Below are 27657 nucleotides of genomic sequence, written 5' to 3'. Positions count from 1 at the left end.
TAAAAACATTGGGGTGCCAATAGTATTTCTCTAATTATTTAAGAAATTATGGTGTAATAATTCAAATCTTTCCCCACAAAAAATGATTTTATTGTTATTTTTATATAGTTATCATAAAAGTAAAATTAGAATAATGGTTTTTGTTTTTTTCTGCAATTCAAAAAACAAAAATAATTTTCCACAAAATTTTCCATGTTGTGTCCAAACAGTAGAATAGGATTTGCTTGACAAATCATTTGCCTTGAAAATCATTTTCTAGGCAAATGATTTGCCAACTAAATTTTTTTTTGCAATCAAACACACCGTTAGGGCTATATCTCCAATATATACCATAACACATGTGAAATTGTGTTGATCATATCCTATATCTAACATGCTTTGAACATGTTAGACAGAATCAATCCATCACGTCATTTAGCACACTATTTTATTGTCTGATAGACATAAAATAGTTTTGAAAAATCTAGCTTTGTATGTGTTTTCCACACATTGTGTGCAGAATACAATTCAGATTACTGACAGCACAACAAATCTGTTCAAAACACACCATACATTATTCGATTTATTGGACTCGAAATTGGTCCTGAACAGATTCTTTGATATACTGTAAATCCACTCAGCATATGTTTTAAACTTTTCCATAAAAATAGAATCAACCTAATCTATGCTAATTTGTCCAAAGTTCAGTTAAATGACTTTGAAAATCCCAACCCTACCTTGCCTTCATCTCAGACATGGTCAAACCATTTAGGGAACACTTTTCTGACTTGTCTTTGCGTAAATCAACCCCTTCCACACTTCTTCCAATAAAAAAGGCTGGCTGCTTCGGAGCAAGCAAAGGCATTGTATCATTAGCAAACATATAAACAACATCTACCATGGTGGGTCTATCTCTTGCGCTATCTTGTACGCATAGGAGCCCCACATGAATGCATCTCAACATCTTTTCTTCGGGACATGATGTATTCAACATTGGATCTATTAGCTCAATACCCGCACCTTTTTGCCACAATTCCCATGCCTGAAGCAAGTCAAGAAGATTCACTTATCATATTAAACAAACTCAAACTTAAAAATCAAATGTTTTAATATAAAAAAAAACTAATAATTAAAGTTTCATATTAGCAACTTACATATCCTATAAGATTGAGATGATGGTAATTAAAATTATGGAAGCTGGTGTTCCTCTTGCTACTCAAAATCTCAAGCAATAACACTCCAAAGCTGAACACGTCTGACTTCACAGAGAAAATGCCCTCCATTGCGTACTCAGGAGACATATAACCACTAAATTCAACCATTTAAAAACAAATGGTATTAGAAAGTAGCGTAAATATGCACATGTGAGCATGCATGTGCAAAACTATAAACAAATACAAAATATGATGGTTTGCTTACTATGTCCCAACAATCCTATCTGTATTTGCTTCAGATTCTTTCAACCCAAATATTCTTGCCATGCCGAAATCTGATATTTTTGGATTCATTTCATCGTCTAGTAAAATGTTACTGGCTTTCAAATCTCTATGAATCACTCTCAATCTAGAATACTTATGAAGATAAAGAAGTCCTTGCGCAATCCCTTCAATGATGTTGATGCGTTTCCTCCAATCTAGTAGCTTCCTTCCCGTGGGTTCTGCAACAAAATAAATTAAAATGTGTACATATAGACGTTAAGTTGTGTTTTATGTACACTTTAGTCATGTCGAAGAGAAATAAAACTACATAAATAGACCAAGAATATGCTATGAGTTGCGATCCAAAGCGGTGTCTCGTTCCTATAGCAACATACGTTGTCTACAATGCACGTTATGATTGGAGATTAAACACATCGGGCTGCGTGCTTTTATAGAAAATGGATTGCTTAAGAGCCCAATGTGTTTTAAACTCCAATCAAAACGTGCCACTTAGACACCGTTTCTATTCTATAGGAATGGGACATTTCCCTAGATCCTGATTCATATGTTATTGCCATGGTTGTCTTTGATAATTGCATTTTTATCCAATGCATTTATATCATCATTTGCCCCTTATCCTAATTTACTTTTTAACTCTAGATGAACATACCATCATCCAAGGCATAGATTAAAGTACTTGAAAATATAAAATTGAAAAAAAGATCATGTTCTATATATAGATAAGTTAGGAAGTAAATAAAATGAAATAAATATGTATATTTGAAATTAAGAATCACAAACCGAATAGGAAGAAATCCAAGCTTTTATTGAGCATGTATTCATAGATTAGCATCTTTTCTTCTCCTTGGATGCAACAACCCAAAAGCTTTACAAGATTCGTGTGTTGTAGGTTGGCAATTAGTTCAATCTCATTTTTGAACTCCTTTAACCCTTGTCCTGAACTTCTTGAAAGTCTCTTCACTGCTATGTCTTGTCCATCTTGAAATTTTCCCTAAAATAATAATCTTGATTTAATTTTTCTCATTTTGAGGAAATAATTAGATATAAGAAAGAAAAATTCCACAAAAGAATAAATCACAATCATATTAACCATGTTTGATTCAAGAACATATGATTGTCTGTAATGGATTACAAGCTAAAAAATAATAATAAACTATATTTAGGTATTTCATTGTTAACTTGAGTGCATATTTGGTGGGTTTTTGGAGTTCCAAAAGGGGTGTTTTCTTTGTGGACTCCAGATTGTATTAGGGCTGTAACCTAGGTGAATTGGTGGGTAAACCTAGGCTCTATCCAAGTAGTAGAACCCTCAACCTGAGCTCAATTCAACTCGACCATTGAGCTTAAGCTCACTAACCTAAGCTTGATCTTTTAAAATAGGGTTGAGCCCGGGTTAGCCCGAGTTAGGTAATTTCGGGCGGGTTGGCTGGATTGGGCTTGTTGAATGACCTTAATTTCATTTCAATTAGCAAACAAAATATTATTTTTAAAAAGGAATACAACATCGAAAACAAAACCATTCGTAAACAAAATCGCATGCTACCTTCAATTAAAACACCATTAGAGAGTTAGGCAAACCATACTAAACCAAAGCCCACAATAATATCCAATTCTCCGTAAGCCATAATAAGATGCAATAAAAAAGTTAAATAAAAAAATCTATAACTAATATAAATATATTTATACATTAGTATATAACATCAGGTTTGGGTTGAGTTGGGTTGATCGAACCCTCAACCTGAATTGAGGCCGGATTGAGATATTCTAACCCAAGTTCAACTCATCTTTTACATAACTCAGCCCAAGCTCGCCCATCAATTGGGTTGAGCTCGGGCTAGCCCACCTAGGTTGCAGCCCTAGATCGTATGTATCCAAGGTGGAAGATTGAAATCCTCATCCCACAACTCAACACATGCCACGTAAGCCACAATCCAAGGAAAATTTTAAAATGAGAAATTTTAGCCATTAATTCCTTGGATTGGGGCTTAAGTGGCATATGTTGAGGTGTGAAAGGAGGGTTTCAATCCTCCACCATGGGTGCATAAGATCTGGTCTCTTCTTTGTGACGGTGATCTCTATGATGAGGGCCCAAGACCTTTAAGTTATCAACATTGTAGTAGATTGATTGGTTTGTCACATCGAAATATTTTATGCCAATTTGATATTCATAATTTAATATCAAAAGCTCAATTGAGACACCACATGGGGCACTTGTCCAGGGTTATTGAGCATGTGAAAGTTTATCCCCCTCCTTTTAATGGTCCAAGTTATTAGAGTATTAAAGGACGTTTCATTCTTTTTTTTACATTAGGTCATGTTCTGAGCATATATATATAAGACCCCCCCCCTCCTTTTTCATTTTTCCTCTAATTCTGTAATGCATAGCAGACTAGTGCACAAAGAATGTTTTTTTCTTTTCATCTTCTCCTTCTTCTTCTTAGGTTTTACATTTACTAACATGGTATCAGAGCGGTTTGATTCTAAGGCTCTTGTTTGTAACTTCGAATCTTTTTTATCATCCAACCTCAATATATTGATTCGCTCATACCAATTGCAATATCGAATGAAATAGCTTAATTGCAATTTTCAAATTAACCCTAAATCAATCTCAAATCGTTTCTTGATAAATTTTAGATTTATTTCATTGAATCTATGATTGAACAATGAGCAAGTCCAACCCTCATCAACTCCTCAATTTGACTATGATTTTTTGACCATAGCTTCAGTTGGAATTGATTTCAGCTAGTGTCTATTGTAGAGTGGACTTTTGAGCCGATTTGTGGCACATGTCTGTGAGTAGATTCAGATTGGTGGTACATCTCTTCTCTTTTGAGAATTCTTCTAGCATCAAAGCCTTTTTTTTTACTTAGTTATTTTGCATTATTTTTGGATTGCCATGTCAATTGAATGAGACAATTCACTTTAGTCTATTAGTGTGCGACTTGATGGAAATAATTATTCTTATTATAGTAATGGTATGAATTTTTTTTTAAGTAAAGAAGATGTGGGGATATATTACTGGGGATATGAACATGCCTACTAATAGAACAGATACATGGGAAGTCAATAATTTCAAGATTATCACCTAGTTCAATAATTATGATGAACAATCTATTAGTACTCAACTAGCCAAATATGAGACGACCAAGTACGTTAGAGCAGTTCAACAGGGAGATAAAATCATTTAAGACTTCTATGCTGTCATGACTAACTTTTGGGATCAGTTGGCTCTCACTGAGTCCACTCTTCCTTGTTCTTTTGCACCCAATTTGACTTATCAAGAGGAGCAACAACTTGTTCAATTCTTGACGGCTTTCCGTGATGTCTTTGAGGCACTTTCCATTATCCACCACAACCCTCTTCCTTCTATTGATTATGTAGTTAGTGAGCTTCTGGCTGAGGAAGTGCGCCTCAAGTCATAATCTGGAAAGGGTTTTCTCACTATATTCAATCAAGTGGTTAGGGTTGCTTCCTCTAAACCACCATCCATACGTAGATTCAGAGTTGGCATAAATCGAGAGTTGAGATTGACAAGTGCAATTTTTGAAAGTAGAATGGCCATTAAAAGGCTCGATGCCTTATGTTACTTAGTCGAGGCCAGCAACCTTAACCTATTTTGAAGCCTAGGCAATACTATAACACAGTAGTTTCTTCCCTCCATGGATTTTCCACAATGATTGCACCTTCCATTGGAGATTCCTCAACTTCCACCTCTACTTTGTTAGGACTTGCAGAGCAATTCCAAAAGTTCCTCTCCACTCAACCTAAGGTTTCACCTCTTCCTCTCTTGTAGGTTTGTCATCGTCGACACCCTAAGGTCTATCTCAATCTACCTAATTCTTTGACTCAAGAGTTTCCCATCAAATGACATATGATTCCTCCTTATTTGCTTCTTTATTTCCATATTCATCATTTATTCCTATTATAACTATTGATGACACATCCATGTCATTAGCATGTATTGATTCCATTGTTACCCCTCATTTGGCTTTCTCTGATGTTTGTTGTATTTCTCAACTTATTCTAAATCTTATTTCTATTGGTTAGTTATGAGATTCTGGATATTCAATACATGTCATATCTACCTCTTCTTCTGTGCAAGACCTTTATTCATAGAGGCTAATTGGGATGGACTGTAAAGATGGAAGAGCTTCATGTACCTAATATTGTTGCCTCTAGTGTCGATTTATCATGTTTTCATCATAGTTCTACTTTATCTAGTTTTTACTTATGGCATTCTCACCTTGGACATGTTTCTAGTTCTCGTTTGAGATATTTAGCTTCCATTATGCTTTAGGAAATTTGCAAACTCATGATATTTCTGATTGTAGTGGTTGTAAACTTGCTAAATTTTTCGATTTACATTTTACTAATAGTATTTCAAAGGTCGATGCTCCTACACCTGCTCCTATTGTTTCTTTTCTTAACATTTACATTCATAAAAACCAAGTTCTTTTTTTTACAAGTACTAGTCTTCCTCTTTTGACACTCTCTAGTAGATTCTACAAATCTTGATCCCGATCCTTCTCAATATCCTCAACGTAGTCGTAATCCTCATCCCAAGCTTACTGACTATTCATGTTATTCTGTTAATTTTCTTCCTTCTTAACATCTATTTGTAGTCTATCTAAGCCCAACTCTTACAAGGAAGTTGTTCTTGATCCACTTTGGCAACAAGCTATAAATGAGGAGCTTTATGCATTACATAAGACATGGACTTGGGATTTAGTATTATTTCCACCTAGAAAGTGTATTGTTGATTCTCGTTGGGTCTACAAAATGAAGACCAAGTCTAATTAATCTATTGAAAGGTATAAGGCCCGACTGGTCGCAAAGCCCAACAATACAATTTGATTATAAAGAAACCTTTGCTTCCATAGCAAAAATGACCATTGTTCACACATTGATTATAATTGCATCTACTTTTCAGTAGCATATTTCTCACATGGATGTCAAAAATGCTTTCCTTAATGGGGATCTCATTGAAGAAGTTTACATGCTCCTCCTCCTAAAGTATTCCATAATCCTAGAAAGATATGTGGACTCAAAAAGGCTTTATATGGTCTCGAATAAGCACATTGGGCATGGCTTGCAAAGTTTTCTACAGTTGTAGGTTTCACTTAGCTTCCGCTCTAATGGTCATGATTCTACTTTGTTCATTCGTTCCACTTCTATTGGATGCAACCTTATCATTCTCTATGTTGATGATATGATTATGACTAGAGATGACTGTGATGGGATTGCTCAAACTTTAGTTACCTCACTAATTTGAGATGTAGGATTTGGGACTCCTACGCTACTTTATTAGCATCAAGGTAGCCTCCTCTCCTAAAGGCTATATCCTCTCTCAGTCCAAGTACACTTCTAACATCATTTAGTTAGCCTACCTAATTGATTCTTGGACTGATGAGACCCCTCTTGAGCTTGTTGGAAACTTAGTCTATCTCACCGTCACTTAGCCCAATATTGCATATGCAGTTCATATTGTTAGTCAATTTGCCTCTTCTTCTATTATTGTTCATTGGGTTGTCGTTTTTCACATTCTTCGATATTTTTGGGGGACTCTACATCATAGTTTACTGTTTCTTTCCACTTTTTTTTTCTAGATCTTAAAGTCTACTCTGATGCTGATTAGGTTGGCGATCCCTCAATTCACAAGTCCACTACGGACTTCTATGTCTTTCTAGGTGACTCTCATCTTCTGAAAAAGCAAGAAGTAGTCTATTGTTTCTTGTTCTTCAATAGAGGTCAAGTACCATGCTATGGCCTTCACCATTGTTGAGATAGTTTGGTTGCGTCGATTGCTTGTAGATATGGGAGTTCATCTCTCCACCACAACTCCTATGTACTGTGATAATGGGAGTGCCATTTAGATTGCTCACAACCCTGTGTTTCATGAGTGTATTAGACACATTGACATTGATTGCCATCTCACACGCCACCATCGTTAGAACCACACCATCATCTCATCCTCGTTGTAGTTAGGCAATTTCTTCCCCGAAATCTCACACCGTTCAACACTTCCTCTTTCTTCTTGGCAAACTCTCTATGCTTCTTGCAGTCACATCGCGAGTTTGAGGGGGAGGGGGGGGGATATTAGAGTATTAGAGGGAATTTCAATCTTTATACATTAGGTTATGTTCTAAACATATATATAAATATGGGAGGTGTTCAGCTTACTATCTTAGGATGACAAAATGCTGACAAAAGTTTTGTCCTATGTGGCTTATAAGTTTTATATTGGGCTGATTTTTTGTGAGAATGATCTCCATGGTGAGGAGATCATCCTAACCAAAAATCAGCCAAATCTAAAACTTCTAAGTCCATAAAAAGTGGTTTACAAATTTTTTGTAACAAATCAACGGTTCACAATTTTAAAATAATTTTGATGGGGTTATAAGTTTTAGATTGGACTGATTTTTGGTGAGGATTATCTACTTACCATAGAGATCATCCTCACAAAAAATCAGCTCAATCCAAAATTTCTAACCCACATAGGACAAACATTTTGGCAGTGTATTGTCATTTTAAGATTGTCAACTGAACACCACCCTATATATCTATATATATATATATATATATATATATATATATATATATATATATATATATATATTTTGTGTGTGTTTGTGTGTGAGCCTTTTTTTTTTTGTCTTTTTTCTTCGTATTTTTTCAATGCAGAGCAGATTAATCTAACTTATTCAAGAATATAGAAAAACATAGAAAGATTATGAAAAGAAATTGCAAAAACATTTAACCTATTTATTAATATATTATTTTCAAAAATGTTTTACTAAAAAATGAAAAATATTTTTTTTCTGATATCCTTTGCAGTTTTATGTGCTACTTAATAACTTGATTGTTTAAAAAAATTTGAAAGAACGTTTTATAATTTTAGGCTTTTAATATACAAATTGTGAAAAATGATCAGATCAAGAGGAATCACTATTTTCTTTCAAGTTTTATAGTCCTAGTAATCTCTATTTAAAAGATCGAGAGCAAAGAAAATGTGTCTATCTCCTCAAAAATAGAAACCCTTAAAAATAGAAAATCGTTAAGAAAATATTATATAATTGCCCTCTCCAAAACCCAAAATTTTTTGGTTTGGGAGCTCCATACCTGCAACCCCCAATAAAATACAAGACATTTACACAGCACAAATGGTACAATCTTAATGGTGATAGACTTTTTTTTTTTGGTATTAAACTTCTGTATATTATAATTATTCATCATATTTTGTCTATAAATAAATTGAACATGTCATTGTTTTAAATCTCATTCAAGACGGAGATGACTCACTTGAGTCATCTTGGTATCATTCACCAACGAGCCGGATTTACACGACATATCAGGTTTCACATATCTCACGAGATAAATGATATGAATCAGTTGATATTTTGGAAATCTCGGTTGAGTTGTAAAACTCGTCTGAGTCAACCTGGATTTTGCATAATTTAATTAAAATAATTAATCTTTGTTAGAATTTTAGGATGTAATATAAATAAAATATGAATTTATGACTAAAACTTTCTAATCTTCTATATTTCATAGAATTATTTATAATTATTTTTATGTAAATATACATGAGTAAATAAGTATAAACCGAGTTAAATGTTTTATCTCATCCGAGATGAGTTGACTCGTTCGAGACAACTTGATCTCATCCATGAACGAGGCACGACGTCATTTGAGATTTGAAACCATGGTTTAATATTTTAGTGGAATTGGAAACTTGGTGTCCAACATTGTAGGATCATATAGATACCCTTCAAGATATGCTATCAATTTTTATAGATAGGTAATCTTGTCCTTTAAAAGTAGTGGAAAATTATTTAAAGGACCTCGGAGGAGGGATTTCTTTTTAATCAGTCCCTAAGTTTTAGGTCTTCTCTTAATAGCCCATGTAGTAAAAAATTTCTTTCTAATCAGTCCCTAAACCCCACTCTCCACATTTCTCACGATTGAAATGCCAAAAATGCCCTAACCGTTCAAACTCACCGTTTTCATCCAAAAAATTGGATTTTTGGCATCCCAGTCGAGTTTCAGATACTTCTTTCCAGTGGAAAGGATTTGAGAAGGAAGAAGGTGCCCTTTTCAAATATTTTTCAAGCATTTTGAACACATATCCAAAAAACTTGAATTTTTTCATGTTTTTTTTTGCTTCGTCTTTGAATAAAAATCGATCAATGATGGTTCTTTTGGTTTGAAATCATCTACAATTCGTTATGTCAAGTTTTTAGTCGATCTTTCCATGTATTTTAGTCTTGTGATCGATACTACGTAAAATTTTTAGAATCTCAACTTTGTTTTTCATTATTTGTTATCAATCGTTGAAATAAATCAAAAAATATATCTAAATGTGGGTATTTAATCAACTTTAGGGTATGTAAATAGTACTCAGATTGCAGGTCCCCATGATAAAAGACTTCTATTTTATTGTAGTTGAAAGAACCTAATTTCCAAGGGTAAGGCCAGGTACAATTGTACTACTACTCGCAATTGATCTAGTGTTCCAACCAATTTACCTATCAAAAAGAAAAAATGACAAAAAAAATTACCTTGTAAACAGGTCCGAATCCACCTTCCCCGAGCTTATTTTCAGATGAGAAGTTATCTGTGGAAGCCACTATGCTATCAAAAGTGAACAATACCAACTCATGACCCTTTTTACCATGTTTTTCAAGCATGGGAGAAGGTTGAGTTTCCAACTCTAATAATGCCTTCTCTTGGTTTGTTTCTCCTGTTTGAGAACATTAATAAGGGGGAAAATGACTTTTTGATATATATATATAAAGTCATTTACTAAACTATTAATTAAGAAAGATTACCTTTTAATATGAGTCTGTTACACCCCAAGTAGAGCAAAAGGACTGTTAATAAAACAATTGCGACAGCAATGATCAACCATATCCACCACTTCACTACATGGAAGAACAAAGTCATACAATTGTTTAACTATCTCACGTCTGATCATAATTTTAGATCCTTTCATACATATCATAATCATCATTTAAATCTTACCCTAATTATTGAGATAGGCAACATGAATCATCATTTGTATCTTCTTTTACTTTTCCCATCCATGTAATTTTAATGACTAATGATAAATTGACCCTACAAAACATACGCGGTCTGTACACTGCCGACATGGCAAGGGTACATAACCGTTGGTCTTTTCCTTGTGTATCCCGAAGAAAAAGATCTATGGTTCTATGCTTTTGTCACATTAGCTGCATACAGATCGTGCATGTTTCGCCACGTCGATTTATCACGGCTCAATTTTAATTTTCCACCTATCCTTTTAAAAAGTGAAATGGATTTTATTTTACATGTATGGTTGGCCCTAATTAGACCCAATACCCTCATCGTTGCTTTTTGGGGACATACTTGGTTTTACCTTTCAAATTCAGTTAATATGTCTAGCAAGTTGAAAATAAGAATATTTCTTGGATATTGCTATCAATATGGATAAACTATAACAATATTTTGACTGTATAAGTAGATTAAATCCTTATTACATAGGACATAGCAATGTGGATTTAAAAATTACTATTTCCTATTGTTCAATATAAATTTTAAGTAATTACATAAATTATTTGTGAATGAAACTAACCAAGTGTAGTTCATGTATTCTAATTAGTAGAATTTATATTTTTTTCTTTTTATTCGTACTCCCTATTTGTACTTTAGTTGTGGGGTTCATATGCTCAACATGAAAAAATTAGTCAATCTAATATTACTAGCTATCTAAAAAACATACCTAAAATAATGGTTTAATATATTGCATTTATTTTTTAGGATGATCTCAAAAATATATATAGATAAAATAGGGTAAAGTTGGATCATCCAACATGATATCCATAGGATACATGAGTGAGAATATAGAGAGTTTGATCTAAGAGTAAACCAGTCACATTTTCAGATCATACGAATTTGAAAGAGCCATTCATTGAGGAGTAGATTTAAGAGGAGGCCCTGGAGTTTGAGTATGTGGATGAGCAGCCACTTCCATCAAGTTGAGTAATCATAGATATTAGTGATTTATTATGTTTCAGTTTTGGGAAATTTGTGTCAAGGTACTGTGTGCCACATTTGTTTTAATGTTAGTACAGTTATACGTTGGATTTGGAGACACTAGTTTATGTTATTAAGAGTTTGAGGATTATGGATTATAATTAGAAATATTATTAGCTTCCACACTCTGTTAGATTATTGGTAATATTCACATTTCCGCAATGATATAACTCTGAATCATGATCTATATTTTATTATTGTATGTTATCATGGGATGGATAGTTAATCACACCTCATGATGCTAACACTTAATCACGGGGATGCATGTTAGGATTTTGGGGCGTGACAATATAAAATTTTTAATGAGAGTTTTTAATGTGGGTTCCACATAAGATTTCCCAATGAAAAATTGAGAACTTAGGGTGGGACGTAACTTACATGGTGGAGCTCAATATCTGATTTGATTATATAATTATTAATTAGATAAGAATACTAATGACATTAGGATTGAACTAATTTGATTTTAGATTTTATACCTTTTATTAATCTAATAATCAATAAACTTTGTGTTGTATATTTAACCTTTGATTAATCCCATAAGTTACAAATTGATTAATCGAACTAATGAACTTTGTGTTATATATCTAGTATCAAACCCAGCCTAGTTGACTTGATCGTTTTTATATACTAGTAGGAGGCTTGTGAAAAAGCCCACCAATTAACAAAATTAGTATTTTTTTTTTTTACTGAACAAAAATTACGATTTACAAATGATTAAAAAAATTACAAAATTTTGAACAAAAATATAATTTTTTAAATTGATAATCTAATTTTATATAATATTTTATCATTTAATAAATTGTAGGTGTCATTTTGTAATTTAAATATTTATTAAGGTGATTTTGTTGATAGGACAATAAGAAGGGTATTTATGTAATTTTAGAATTTTGAAAACTAACATTAGGTCATGGGATTGTAATTTTATTGATTTTTATGCAAATTACATTGATAGTAGCAAGGTTAAATATTTAGTAGGGGCATTTTTGGTCTTCCAAAATTTGGTGTCAACAAACCAATATCGGACTAACAGTCCGACCCGATTTAAAAAAAATATCGGTTCAATTCACTTTGAACCGATGCTTTATAAAAAAATCATCGGTTCTTTGAAAATCAATAGTTCAATCGTACGAATCATCAATTCTTCAATATTAAAAGTAACATACCTTGTCATAATTTGGTGAATATTTCAGATGCCCTTGTGTTTTGAAATTGATTTTATGTCTCCTGATCTAACGTATTCTCTCTTAGAGCAACTCCAATCGGTCTCTATAGCTCTATATTTAGAGATAGAGACCTCCAAACCTAGCTCCAACTGGTCTCTTAATTTTTGACACACCCTCTAAATCATTATTCACATCTCTAGAATTGGAGACGTAGCAAAAATAGAAATGGTTTCTATTTCACTATTCATATCATACAAATACTCATTGTGTCCCCAGCATCTCTATTACCATTTCTTTCTCACAAATGGCCAATCAATGCATTTTTAAGTGATATGTTGATGTCAAGTATGGAATTGTTGAAATCATCCTGTTTCATCTGCCTCCATTTCAATAGTCGTGTGGATGTTTGATTATAACTAACAATACATTCATGCCCTTCATCTTGGACTATTGTGTTGTGTTTTATGATGCAAACAAACATGATATCATGTAATACGTATGTTCCAAAGATGTGTTGGTCTCTTGACAATGGCATATAGTGATTGGAGAACTCCAAAAGTTCGTTCTACATCTTTTCGATATGTTTCTTGCATTATTGCAAAAGAATTACTTTTTTTTAAACTTATAATTAGAAAATGATTTGTACAAGAGTAGACCACTTAAGGTATATAACATTGGTCAAATAGTAATCAACATTGTATTATTTGCCTTGGATGGTATAATGAGCAGGAGGTGCTATACCTTAAACGAGGTTTGTAAATAGGTTGGATGACTATATGACATTAATATCATTGTTGGAACTCGATAAATCAAAGTATGTATGTCACATCCAAAGGTCATATGATGCTACTACCTCAAAAGTCTGAGTTGGTGATCCATTATATTTTAAGTATTATTCTGCCGAAGTTGTTGGACAATTTTTTTAATCCTAGTGCATATAATCAAGACTTCTCAACATTTCTAAGAAGCCACGTTCTTCACCTTTTTGTAGTAGCCTTGCAATATCATCATTATCGGGCGATCTCAAGTATTTTTTTTCTCAAATGCCTCTATGATTTCCCTACAAAACCTTTCCATACATACAATTGTAGTGGACTGACCAATTCTTTTGTAATTGTCGATCGAATCTGTTGGTGTTCCATATGCCAACCTTTCAAATGCAATTGTTATTTTTTGTAAATTCGACAACCCAAATTTACAAATACCATCCTTCGTTTACATGAAATAATTGTCATTACCAACAATCACGTTGACAATACGAAGAAATAGATTTTGATGCATTCAAAACTATCTTTAAAATAGTTGTCCTCATATGTGGAGTTCTCATAAAAGTAGTCATTCCAAAGTCGAAAATGATTTTCTTCCCTCCCTAGATGTATTACTATATTTCTAGGAATCGAACATTTACATTTCGGTTCATCTTTTTTGAGAAGTTGTGTTATGATAGCATTGTTGGTGACAAACTAACAAATTAACTATGCATGTTCTTATTTCCACTCTCACATTTCTTCTATATAATCAAGAAAAGGTAGAGTAGATGCAAAAAGTACGTTTAATCCCCATCACAAACCATCTTTTTTATACCAATCCTTAGATGAAAAAATTATATTTAATCTCAACCCTTAAATTAGATACTCTATCCATGATATTTATGATAATTTACCCTTATCAATCACAAACCATCTATTTTCATCCCTTCCCTTAGATAAAAGAGTACATTTAATCTTTTAACCATTTGATTAAACATTTTATCCAAGATATTTATGACAACTTCTCCTTATCAATCACAAACATTCTCTTTATATCCTAATCCTTAAATGAAAAAGTATATTGAATCTCAACCATTGGATTAAATACTCCATTCAAGATATTTATGACAACTTGTCCTTATCAATAACAAACCATGCATCTCTTTTCCTCCCAAGCCTTAGATGAAAAAGTACATTTAATCTCAATCATTGGATTGAACACTCTATCCAAAATATTTATGAGAACTTGTTCTGTTCTTATCAATCATAAATTTTTTGTCATCATAACCCTTAGATGAAAAAAGTACATTGAATCTCAACCATTGGATTAAACACTTTATCTAAGATACTATAACAACTTGTCCTTATCAATCACAAATACTATCTTTTCATCTCAACCCTTAGATGAAAAAAGTACATTAAATCTCAATCATTAGATTAAACATTTTATCCAAGATATTTATAATAAATTTTGTCCTTGCCAATTACAAATGGTCTTTTAATCTCAGCCCTTGAATGCAAAAAATATATTTAATCTCAGCTATTGGATTAAACACTCTATCCAACACTTCTAACAATTTGTCCTTATAAATCACAAACTCTCTTTTCATCCCAACCCTTGATGAAAAAAATGCATTGAATCTAAATAATTTGATTAATCACTCTATCCAATCCTTGTCAATTACAAATACTATTTTTATCTCAATCATTTCATATAAAAAATATATTTAATCTCCACCACAAACCATTTCTTTTTACCCTAAACCTTAGATGCAAAAAATACAACCCATATTACCATTGGATTAATCAACCACAATCCAGAATAATTTGTCTATAACCCTTTATCTTTTTATTTTTATAAAAAAATTTGTTGAAATATTTTTAAAGTCATACCATCATGGTCGAGCATTCTCAATTGAAGAAGATAAAATTCTATGTACTGCATGGCTTAAAATTTCTCTCAGTGTCCTATCTCTTGTGCAAATAAAGAAAAGCAAAGTTACAAGAACATATTTCAAAAAAATTAAGATTCGTAGATTCAACTAAGTTAGTGATGCACCTCGAACATAAAAATCTCTTCAATGCCATATGATTACAATTATGAAGAGAATCAACAAATTTCAAGGATGCATTCACCAAATCAAAAGTCATAATCAAACTGGAGCTTCTGAAGAAGATATTGTAAGTATTTATGCATAATAATAACAATTTAGGATTTTGCTGTGGTTGTTTTTGTATTTTGACTTCTTGTTTTCTATTTATAGTTGATTAGTGCTAGAGTCCTATTTCAACAAGATCTAAATGAAAAAAAAAAAAAAAAAAGATTTTTATTTGACTATTTGCGGTCAATCCTTAAGGATGCCGAGAAATTGGTTGATACTACCGTTCCCAAACTACATTACTCTGAGTTTTTTTAAGGTCACAAAGTAGGACTCTTGCCTCCAAATCTCCAAGGACACCATCAATTGTCAACTTGAATGAAGATGAATAAGAACAAGCATTATTTGAAATACATGCCGATTAGGGTGGTCATCCTTTGGGAAGGAAGGAAGAAAGAGAAAAATGAAGAAGAGGTTGAAAATTGAAAATAGTCAACTTCTTGTTGGTATATTCGAGAAAATTGTAAACTCCTTGAATCTTTGAAAAAAGGAGAAACAAGTAAGGATGAATGATTTTCTCAGATAGATAAAGATACAACATTGCAATATCAAGTTATGATATTAAAAGCTGAGAATGATCGTAAAAAGATAGAGATTAATCGTAAAAAAGTAGAGCTTAAATTTGAACGACAAAAGAAAGAATTCATGAAAAAAGACCCAAACTCAATTCATGATCCAATTGAACATGAATATTTTCGTACTAAAAAATTAGAAATTTTAGAAAAAAGGACTAGTGGTTTTCAAGTTGGTGGATTATCTTTTACCTATAGTCATTGAGATTTCAATAACTTTAATCATTATCAAGGTGGGTATGGAGGAGATGAATTACCATCTTATTAGTGTTAGCAACTTATCCAAATGTCATATATTTAGTATTTTGTATATCTTTTTCAAGAAGAATGAACTTTTGAAATTTGCCTTAATATAATGTGATGTTTGATTTCTCCAATAATATAATCATTTATTATTTGTATCTAGATTATTTTATTTTTATAAACATGCAATTGACATCCCAACTTTTTAAATTATTTATCATACCCCAATTTCAAAAATTAGAACACACCATGCAAACATTACAAAAATTTGGTTTAAAGTTATTTCTTCAACAATACAAAGCATTATAACTCATTCAAACAGCTTCAACAGTGGTTTCCTAGTGATTAAAATCATAAAAAAATTGCCCTACAAAAATTTCATAGAAATCTAAACAAAAAAATAATTATTTTTAATTATTTTCATTTGTGAATTTTTTTTTATATATTTAAATTGGGGTGTACCAAGTAAAGTTGGATTCCCAGTAGCAATTTTTTTTTAATATTTAACTTGGGGTGTAACAAGTAAAGCTAGGTTGCCAATAGCAAACTTCATTATTTGTTTTATATTTAATTTAAGATGTAATAAGTAAAGTTAGATTGCCAGTAGCAAGTTTATTATTTTTAATTATGTGAATAGTGAATTAGAGACATGAATAGTGATTTAGAGGTTGGGAGGCCTTAGAGTTAATATAGGTTCGGAGGAAAGCATATTCTCTTATTATATAAGTTCGGAGGAGAGCATATTCTCTATAATAAGAGAATATGCCAACATAGAGACAAAAAGTAGAGATACCCGTTGGAGTTGCTCTCATAAGCTAACGGAAAATGATCAAACTTAGAAATGTTAAACAATAGTTACTTAATATTTTATTTTTAGGTTTGACCCACCGGTCAATCATATGCGTCAATGATTTTTTAGAAGATTCATGCTGGAGTAACGTTGAAATTGACATTGAAGGGGATATTTTCAAATGAGAAAGCATCAATGGTTCTGACACATATCTAGGGCAGAAATGTCCCCCACGATGTCAATTTCAATGTTACTTCAGCAGTTTCCTTTAATAGAAACATTGGTTGAGATGATAGATCAGGTGATAGACATACCTTCTCGTTGCTGGGAAGGAACTGAAAGAAGAACAAACAAGTTTTCGGAAAAATAGCCGGACGGATCAAAAATTGATCCAGTACCCCATAAGATGCATCCAGTCCCATTATCATTAAAAGTAGCATAAGCAACACAAGAACAGTTGCTCCAGCACTTAATACCACAATCACTGATACCCAGACTCGGATCTTTGGTCTCCAAAATAATATTACCCAATATATGACCATATGGTCTTTGCACGAAATGTTGGTCATCATGAGCACTTCTGCAAACTAATGGCTTGTGGAGACCCACACACCCATAAGGGATAATATCTTGTAAACTACTTTCACATTCAATCAATGTATCCCCATAAGTGGTGGTGACGTCCCCCAGTAAATTCATCACCAAAATAACAGAGGAAGAATGATCATTCATCTCATTACTTGTAGAATAAATATTGAAGTACTTCTCGTCCTTATTCGAAATGAAGCTGAAGTTGAGGCGGTCTGTCAACCATTCATCATGTATGTTGCCGAAATTACTTCCATTCCAGATACCACTTCTCCAGTATAGCTCACCTCGTCGTGAGATGATCAACCCGTTTGTACCATTGTTGTTATCATGGTCCAATTCTAGAGTGAAAGCCCCCGAAGCAAGGACTTGGTCACTCAAACACGAAGTAAGTGACCAATTCTGCCCCGTCTTCAAATTCATGCCAAGCTTCATCCCGGCCAGAAATATGTTGGTAGGATAATCGAAGCTCTGCCACAATACCTTCACCCCTCCTTCTCCTGTTGTTCCATTCAAAACAAAATTGCCCGAGTCTAGTAGAGTGGCAGTAGTTGTGTTGCTTGTAATGGAATTTGATATGATGATGGAGTTATTGCTACCATACATAATTTTCAATTTTCCTTCAGTATCAATGGTAAGAACACCAGTCAAATCAGGGATGGGGGTGTCACGATTGGCAACCCACACGGGGTTTATTTTATCTCCACCGTCTCTGAACCATATCCCTAAGTAACGGCTACTTGACGTCGAATACCTGGGGTTGCGATTAAAGAAGCCTAGTGTGAAGATACCTCGCGAAGAAACTAAGATCTCCCCGTCCGACAGATTTTGGCCTTGCGTGATGGAGTTTATTGAATGTGATGGTGATGGTCCCATACAAAAGCAAAGGAAAATGAAAATAAGTGTTGCAGCGGCATTGGTACAGCTTCTTTTCTTGATAGCCATTAATATTAGCAGAACAACACTGTAATGTTCCGAAAGATGATAAATACCCTGTGTCATTCCAGCATTTTCCAATATAATACAACGAAGAAAGAAAGATGGGTGTGACAAGACTTCATAACCATTCTTCTTCGTGTCATTATTTCTAATTAGAAAGATAAAAAATGATTGATATAAATAATGGGGAGGGAGGGGGTTGACTGAGACTATGGCACTTTTTTCATCAGCCGGCCTATTAAGAACATTGAGGTCAAGGGTGGCATGCCATCAGCTTCTTTCAAAATACAAGGGTATTAAATCACTTGATGGTTACGTATATAATTAACTTAACGGATGTTCAACTCATTTAAAAATCATATGAACCCCACTTAATATTTTATTAACTTAATGAATGGACTAGAAAATCGTGTCTTTATCATTGAATAGTGAGTTATTTATAGACTTATCTCCTATCATTGACACTAGGGGTGCACATGGTTCAGATTGATTCAGATTTTGACAAAATTGGAATCAAACCAATCCAATTACCCTATAGAACCGAACCAATCCAAATCAACCTTGGTTTGGATTAGTTCTCGGTTCTCATACTTTCAAAATAGAAAAATTAGTATTTTTTCTTTCAAAAGAGGAACCCTTTTGATCAGATCATAAATAATGCCTATTTTTAAAATAAAAATGATTTTATGATTAAATGTTGACTGAAATTTGTATAAATTGAAAATTAGAGGAAGCTCAATGAGACTAAAAAAAAAATTTCAATTTTAAAATTGGTATTTTGGATGGATTAGTGAGGAAACTAATCCATAAATAGTAGATTAACAAATCCAAGTCTAGGTTTGTATAGTATATTTCATCTAACAAACACGGCATAAAGGTTCTCATAAAAAAACAAGGAATCAAACTCTTTGAGAAAAAATTTCCATAAATAGGTAGATCCATTTGAGAGTTGAGAGAGAGATTTGTGAACATTTTTTATGTTTTTGTTATAAAAAAAAAAAAACAGAGGAGATGAAGTTGAAAACTTTAATGAGTTACCTCTTCGTAACATACTAACACAGTTGAGAGAGAGAGAAAGAGATGGGTTGGCGAGGTGGCGAGGTGAGGGAGACGAACGATGGTTAGGTTTTCTTCAAACTTGAAGAAGAGAAAAATAGAGAATAGAAGAACGAAACTAAGAAAGGATTTTATTTTTAAATAAATAATTATATATATACTTCGGATTGGTTCGGATCTATTATACCCCTAATTCATAACCGAACCAAATCAATCAGATTTTTTTTACAATCCGCACCCGAACCAAACCATGCTCAATAACCAATCCAATCCAAAAGACTTCGGATTGCTTCGGTTCTCGAATTTACCCAATCCAATGTGCACCCCTAATTGACACCCATTTGCTTTTGTATGGGAATAGATGTGTCTGGTTGCACGTGGTCTCTTCTCTTAAACCAATCCATGCCTAAAATGTTTTCTCTCTCATTAGTCTACGAGAATCTTCTAACCATTGATCCTTCATCCTAGGCGGGTTCCCCTTTCCACATAGCCCACTTGTATTTGATCTATTGGAGAGTTGTCAGGAATTCAACCTGGATTCTTGATGACTCGATTAATAGGTAATGTGTGGGGTCTCCCATTTGGCTTCGGTTTTGATCCGAACCGTTTTATCCTCTTTGTAACCCTAAGTATAATGGGTTTTTTAGGGTTCATTCTTATGTATGAGAAGGGAGAGCAACAAGAGAGAACTTAAAATGGATGTAACAGGGGACTAGGGTTTTCTGATGAATTTTGTAAAAATCTCGTTGTCGATATAGTGGATTGATTATCGTTGCTTATGGACATAGGCATCTTGACAAACCACATAAATTCAAAGTAGAGAAATTTGATGGAACAACCAACTTTGGCATGTGGCTTTGAATGTTCTAATCTAAAAAGAGTTGGATATTATTCTGGAGGAAAAACCTGAAGATATAGAAGAAAAGGATTAGAGGAAGTTCAATTGTCAAGCTTGTGCCACCATCAGACTTTGCCTTGCCAAGGATCATAAATATTTTATTATGAAAGAGATTTAGACTAAAGAGCTATGGAAGAAATTAGAGGACAAGTACATGACCAAGAGCATTGAAAATCGTCTCTATCTGAAAAAGAAACTCTTCTATTTCCAGTATAAATCAAGTACTTCTATGTATAAACATTTGAACAGTTATAATAAAATCCTCGTTGATTTGCAAAATCTTGGAGTGAAAATAGAAGATGAGGATAAAGCATTATTACTGTCAAATTCCTTACTTGATAATTATGAACATTTGTCTATTATTTTATTGTATGAAAAAAAGTGAAATTAAATATGATGATGTATCAAATGCTTTGATGAATAATGAGTATCAGAAGAAGAACCAAAAGTCCATAGGGACTCAACATCAGAGGCTTTGACAGTATGGGGCAGGACAGATGATAGAAAGTCCGATTGGCGGGGTGAGACTCGTTTGAAAACAAGAGGAGCATCAACTGGAAAAAAAAATTAACAAAGGAAGAGTATGCTTTTGTCATAAGAAAGGGCACTGGAAAAAGGACTGTCCAAAATAGAAAAATGGGGAAAAGAAGGATTCAAATGTGAATGTTGCACTTGTTGAAGATGATGATTCGAAATTTGCTTTGACAATTTCACCATCAGTTGGTCAGTTTAATGACTGGATTATGGACTCAAGTTGTTCCTACCATATGTGTCCCCATAGGGACTGATTTTCAAATTTCCAAGAGATGGATGGCAGAATTGTTTTAATGACAAATGATAATGCCTACAAAACAAAAGGGACAATAAAAATTTGTTTGAAGATGCATGATGAAGCAGTTATAGTTTTAACTGATATTCGGTATGTATCGGATTTGAATGAAAACCTCATTTCATTGTGAACTCTAGAGTCAAAGGATTTCAAAATTACTACGAAAGGTGGAGTCCTAAAAGTGGTACTTGATACACTTGTTATAATGAAGGGTACTTGACAAGGAAATATGTATTTTCTAGATGGGAATACAATCATAGGGAGAACAATCGTTTTTAACTGCTTAGATGAGATTGTGACTGATACTTCTAAACAATGGCACATGCAGTTAGGACATGCGGGAGAATAAGCTTTGCAAGGTCTATTAAAGGATGTCAAGATTGGTAAATTCAGATTTTGTGAACATTGTATTATGGGCAAACAGACTAGAGTCAAGTTTGGGATAACAATTCATCGTGTACAGGGGATAGTAGATTATGTTCACATAGATGTATGGGGGACCTACCAAAATTGCATCTTTGGGAGGTAAACATTGGTTAATTACTTTTATTGATGATTTCTCAAGGCGAGTTTGGGTGTACACAATGTGACATAAAGACGAAGTCCTGGATGTGTTCTTCAATGGAAGAAAATGATGGAGGCTCAAACTAGTAGAAAAATAAAAAGGCTCAAGTTAGACAATAGTGGTGACTACAAATCAGGTCCATTTTTGCAAGTATGTCAGGAAGAGGGGATAGTTAGACACCTCACAGTTAGAGATATGCCACAATAGAATGGGGCGGCAGAACACATGAATGAGACTTTACTGGAGAATATGCGTTGTATGTTATCCAATGCTAGATTGGGAAAGGTGTTTTGGGTTGAAGCAGTGATGCATGTCATCTCATCAACAAGTTGCCTACAGTTTTAAATAATGGAAAAACTCCTATAGAGATATGGTCTGGAAAACCTACTACAGATTATGGTTGTTTCCATATTTTTGGTTGTCCTACATATTTTCATGTTAAAAAAATAAATTAGATCCTAGAATCAAGAAAACTATATTTTTGGGCTTCAGCACAAGTGTAAAGGGACATAGGCTTTGGTACCCCCGAATCAATGAAATTTGTTTTAAGTAGGGATGTTACTTTGGTGGAGTAAGATATGTTAAATCAAATGAAGCAGAAGGATTCTCATACGGAGAATATGAAAAATGGTGTTACATAGCAGGTGGAACTTGAGGTTCCACTGGTTCCAGTAAAGAATGTTCAAAATATTTGACAATCCCATAAATCATTCAGATGGTGAGAACTCGGGCTTCGATAAGGCGGAAACTCCAGTTTAGGAGCCTCCACAACAACCAGACTCTATTGCAGTTAGTAGATTTAGAAGAGATATTCGAAAACCTACGAGATTTACTGACTTGGTGGCTTATGTACTCCAAGTAGTTGATGATGATGTTCTGCTTACTTACAAAGAAGCCTTGAAAAGTTTTGAAAATGTAGAGTGAAAGAAGGGAATGAATGAGGAGATGGAGTCACTTAACAAAAATTAGATTTGGGAGTAAGTACCACTTCCAAAAGGAAAGAAAAATATCGATTGTAAGTGGTATACAACAAGAAAGAAGGTTCTATGTGAAATGACAATGTGAGATTCAAGGCTAGATTGGTGGCTAAAGGCTATGCGCAGAAAGAAGGGATAGATTACAATGAAGTTTTTTCTCCCATTGTCAAATATTTTTCTGTTCATATTTTATTAGCTTTGACTGCTCAATTTGATCTAGAGATCGCACAACTCGATGTCAAAACTGCCTCTTACATGGTGATTTGGAGGAGGAAATTTACATGTCACAACCAGAGGGGTATAAGGTTGCTGGAAAAGAGAACTGGGCTTGCAAACTGAAAAAGTTAGTGTATGGTCTAAAACAATCTCCAAAGCAGAGGTACAAGCGATTTGTTTAGTTTATGATGAGATAAAAGTACACAAGAAATCATTTTGATCATTGTGTGTATTTTCATAAGCTTTGTAATGGTTCCATTATATTTTTATATGTAGATGATTTGGATAAATGCCATTCAACCACAGGATACGTCTTTTCTTTTGCTAAAGGACCGATCAGTTGGAGATCGACAATACAGTCGATAGTTGCTTTCTCTACTACTAAGGCAGAATACATGGTAGTAACACTATGTGAAAAAGCTCCAATTCGATAGCCCCAGCCAGTAAAATATTTCCTTGTAGAATTTTGTTTTTGATGGCCCTAAACAGTCAAATTATGGGAAGGTAAGCTTCAAAATAAACCAAAAAACCAATGGTCTATGGTTGTCGTATATGGGAACTAAACAAACAATACAACGGCAATGGCCATCGAATTTTAGATTCATTCGAAAAAGAAAAAAAAATTCAGCTATTTCTTTTGTAGGGATACGCCCGAAAATCAGTGAACCTGCTAATAATAATAATAAACTCAAATCAAGTAATGTATATACATATCTTACCATCATTCCAATATTACCACAAAACAAAACATTTTAAATAAGAAATGCCAAAAAAAACTCAAATCAAGTAAAATTGTTGGCCATGTTGATTGAACTCACTCACCAACTTTCCACATTCATGTCTGATTGATCTAACCCATTGAAAAATCTGGCAAACCATCCTTTTCCTATTGGGAAAGAATACACAAAGAATTAGTCACCAGCTTCATTTTACTTGATTTGGAAAAGAACGAATGATCTTGTAGACAATAATAGAACACCAAAAGATCATAAAGCTTCAAAACAGCCTAAGATATTGTAGGTAATCAAACAACAAAACATATAGGACATAACATTTGATCATAAATTAAGATGTAAAGAAGATAAAGGAATATAAACATACATAGAACTGACGACCAACCAAGACAACACTCTGAATTTCACTCTTGATAGCCACATCCTCATAGTACTTATACAGGATGTCTGTATAAGGATAATATCAGGCACAATACACAACACAGAACTCATTTTTAGCATGTTCTAAGAAAGAGTTGTACACAGCCAGCATGCCCTCTAGGAATGAACAAAATCACAAATCTCTAGTTATATAACCGCGAGTGACCAAAACAAGTAAAACTCCCCAAAATAGAAACCCACAAAAATAGAAAACCCCTTAAAAAAAATATTACATGATTGCCCTTTTTATACTCAACGGGACCCCCACAACTCTGCATAACATAATAAAATACAAGACATTTACACACAAAATCCACCTTGGCTTGAATTCTGCCACCTTGAAGAAAATAGTAAATGTTTCATCCTCCATACCTCCTTAAGGTACCCTTCCACATCCCCCTCACTACCTACTAGGGGTGCTTTCAAAACACATCTCAATGGATGTTGATCAAGTCCAAACAATGCTCGAACTTGATTACTATAACTGGCATAGTCATCATATCTGCTAAGTTGTCATCTGTATGAATCTTCTCCTACCAAATCTCCTTGTCAGATACTACATCTCTGATAAAGTGAAAATGAACATCTACATGTTTGGTTCTTGCATGGTAAACTTGATCCTTCACCAAGTGTATTGCATTGGTTGCTTCTTTGACTACTTTTAAGACTATCATATATTCTGCTTCTGTAGTAGACAAAGCTATAATAGGCTGTAACATAGATTTCCAACTAATGGGTCTACCTGCCATTGTAAATAAATACCCAATCATAGATCTTCTCTTGTCTAGGTCACCAGCAAAGTCTAAATCAATATAATCAACAACTCTACTTTCCTCTTGGACATCCCTATTGAACTCAGTACCTAAGAATCCACTTCATCGCTTGCCAATGTTCTTTTCCTTGATTCGCCATATAAAGACTAACCACACTGACTGCATGTGATATGTCAGGTCTAATGCAAATCATAGCATACATAATGTTTCCAATTGCACTAACATAAGGAATTTGGGACATTTTCTCATTTTCTTCATCTGTAACAGGGTACAACTGTGAAGATAACTTGAAATGCGATGCCAATAGGGTATTAACTAATTTGGAATTTTGCAGGCCAAACCTTTCAACTACCTTATTCAAGTATCTTCCCTATGACAAATACAATTTTCCCAATTCCCAGTGTCTTTTTATCTTCATCCCTAGGATCATCTTTGCACCTTCTAGGTCTGTCATATCAAACTCACTGCTAAGTTGTCTCTTAAGACTATCAATTTTAGATTTATTCTTAGTAGAAATCAACATGTCATCCACATGAAGTGCTAGAAAAATAAAAGAATTATTTTCAAGCAATCTGAAATAAAAACACGGATCAAACTCACATCGTGCGTATCCATTCTTCAACATGAAAGTGTCGAAGTGTTTGTACCATTGTCTTGGGGACTGTTTCTAACTATAGAGAGACTTCTTCAGCTTACAAACAGTCTTCCTTTTCATATTCTTGAAATCCCTCTGGTTGATGCATATAAAACTACTTCTCCAGCTCTCCATGGAAGAAAATTGTAGGAACATCCAACTGCTCCTACATAGCTAACAGAAGTATGCTTGACTACTCGTAAAAAACTTTCATTAAAATCAATACCATCATGTTGTGCAAATCCTTTTGCCATCAATTTTGCCTTATATTTGATTTTTCCATTTTCAAAAGATAGTTCCTTCTTTCTGAAAACCCACTTGCAGTCGGTGCCTTTTTCTCCTTAGGTAACTTTCACTAAATCCCCCGCAGCTCTGTGTAACGCAACAGAATACAAGATATTTACACAACACTACTCAAAGATGCAAAATGGGGGAAAAATTATGTCAAAGAATATTTCACCTTTTGAAGCAAGATAAAGGCCAAGATCAACAATATTTTGAATGAACCTTTGATACCTTAAAAAAGGACAGCTCAATCAAATGATCAGGATTCCTACCTAACCATGGCTGCAATAAAATTTAAGAGCATGGCAGATATGGATTCTTACTCCTTCCAACCAATATTAGTGGCGTACTTGGAATGCAACATTAAATCAACAAAATATCTAATTGAAGTCATTTAGAACAACTCACCATCCATCCATCCTTTAAATTGACTTCTTGCTCATTAGTGATGATGGGATTTTGTTCCTCGGTGGTTGGGTTGTTGTTGGTGGTGGTGGTGGTGGTTATTGGGTTAGGTTGATGGGGATATTAATACCTAGATGGTTATGGCTTGCGGTGTATGTGATCATGAGCATTTTTTCTTATACCTCTATACTCCTTTTTGGTTGAACAATCCTTTGATATGTAGTACCTATACTGTCCCTTGAAGACAGGAGTGATAAATTCAATGATGAGATTATTTGAGGTGGGTATCTATGAATATTAACAAACTATGAGGGAGTTGGTTCTTTTGCTCAAGCAACTGCATTTGACTAAAATCCCTCCTAAGGATAGGAAGAGTAAAGGGGGAATGACGTCTTCTTGATATGCGAATGAGAGCTCCCCATGCCCTAAAAGACATAAGGTACAAATTATGCCGAAGGTGCCCTCTTGGGCTACATGTATTAGAAATCATGGTTCGAGTTCGTCGTTGGCTAGGGTGCCTTTGCCACTCGACGTGTATTTCCTCTTCAGCCTCATACGCCTCCATCCAGCATTGGCTAGAAGGGGTAAGGGTGATTGAGAGTTAGGAGAGGTTGCAGATGCTCTCGAAATTATGTTTCCATCACATGTCTTTTATTTAAACGGTTAAGATGCTAATTTAATTTTCTTTTATTCCTTTTTTTAAGGAATCGTCTCTTCACCTCTTCTTCCCTTTTATAGGTTGTCGTTCTGCGACTTCTCCAACAACTTCCCCAGATGACCCTGCTACCCCTCGCCTTCAAATTGTATTTCTTCACAGTCACGTCGAAAGAGGCATCATGGTTTGAGCCTAGTAGATCTTAATGATTCTCTAAGGTCAGAGGGCCTCGACATTCCTGACGATGATTTCGATGGTGTCATTGGTTTGTATGCTCAGCCAGATGAGCAGTTTCTAAAAGTTGTGGGCTCTTTGTGCTAGTCATTTGGGGCCGATGATGGTGAGGCATCTTCCCCTCGCAGCACATTGTCTAGTGCTATTGAGGTTATGGCCGCCTCTCATGACTTAGGTAAGGGTAAGGCATCCTTTGTGTATGAGGCAACTTCAGTGCCGCCTGCATTGAATGTTCTGGGGCCTTGTCTTACTAGTTGTGTGTTCATTGGTGATGTGTCTGC

The 27657-nt window shown here is 34.1% G+C and overlaps 1 protein-coding gene across 1 annotated transcript; it reads right to left on the bottom strand.

The window, feature by feature from the left end:
* Positions 1–620: 620 nt before the first annotated feature.
* Positions 621–19274, bottom strand: LOC147410185 (G-type lectin S-receptor-like serine/threonine-protein kinase CES101). The gene is made up of 7 exons (XM_086432070.1): positions 17468–19274; positions 10247–10339; positions 9977–10158; positions 2199–2409; positions 1399–1636; positions 1134–1287; positions 621–1021 (listed from the first exon to the last, which is right to left on the bottom strand). The coding sequence occupies exons 1-7, from the start codon at positions 18756–18758 to the stop codon at positions 713–715; spliced, it is 2478 nt and encodes an 825-aa protein (XP_086288196.1). The 5' UTR covers positions 18759–19274; the 3' UTR covers positions 621–712.
* Between the last annotated feature and the right edge of the window lie 8383 nt (positions 19275–27657).

The sequence above is a fragment of the Akebia trifoliata genome, chromosome 2, assembly GCF_017979445.1.
Source record: "Akebia trifoliata isolate Shusen 1 chromosome 2, ASM1797944v1, whole genome shotgun sequence".
Classification (NCBI taxonomy): Eukaryota; Viridiplantae; Streptophyta; class Magnoliopsida; order Ranunculales; family Lardizabalaceae; genus Akebia; species Akebia trifoliata.
The sequence above is the reverse complement of the archived record's forward strand: the minus strand, read 5'-3'. Positions and strand labels throughout refer to the sequence as shown.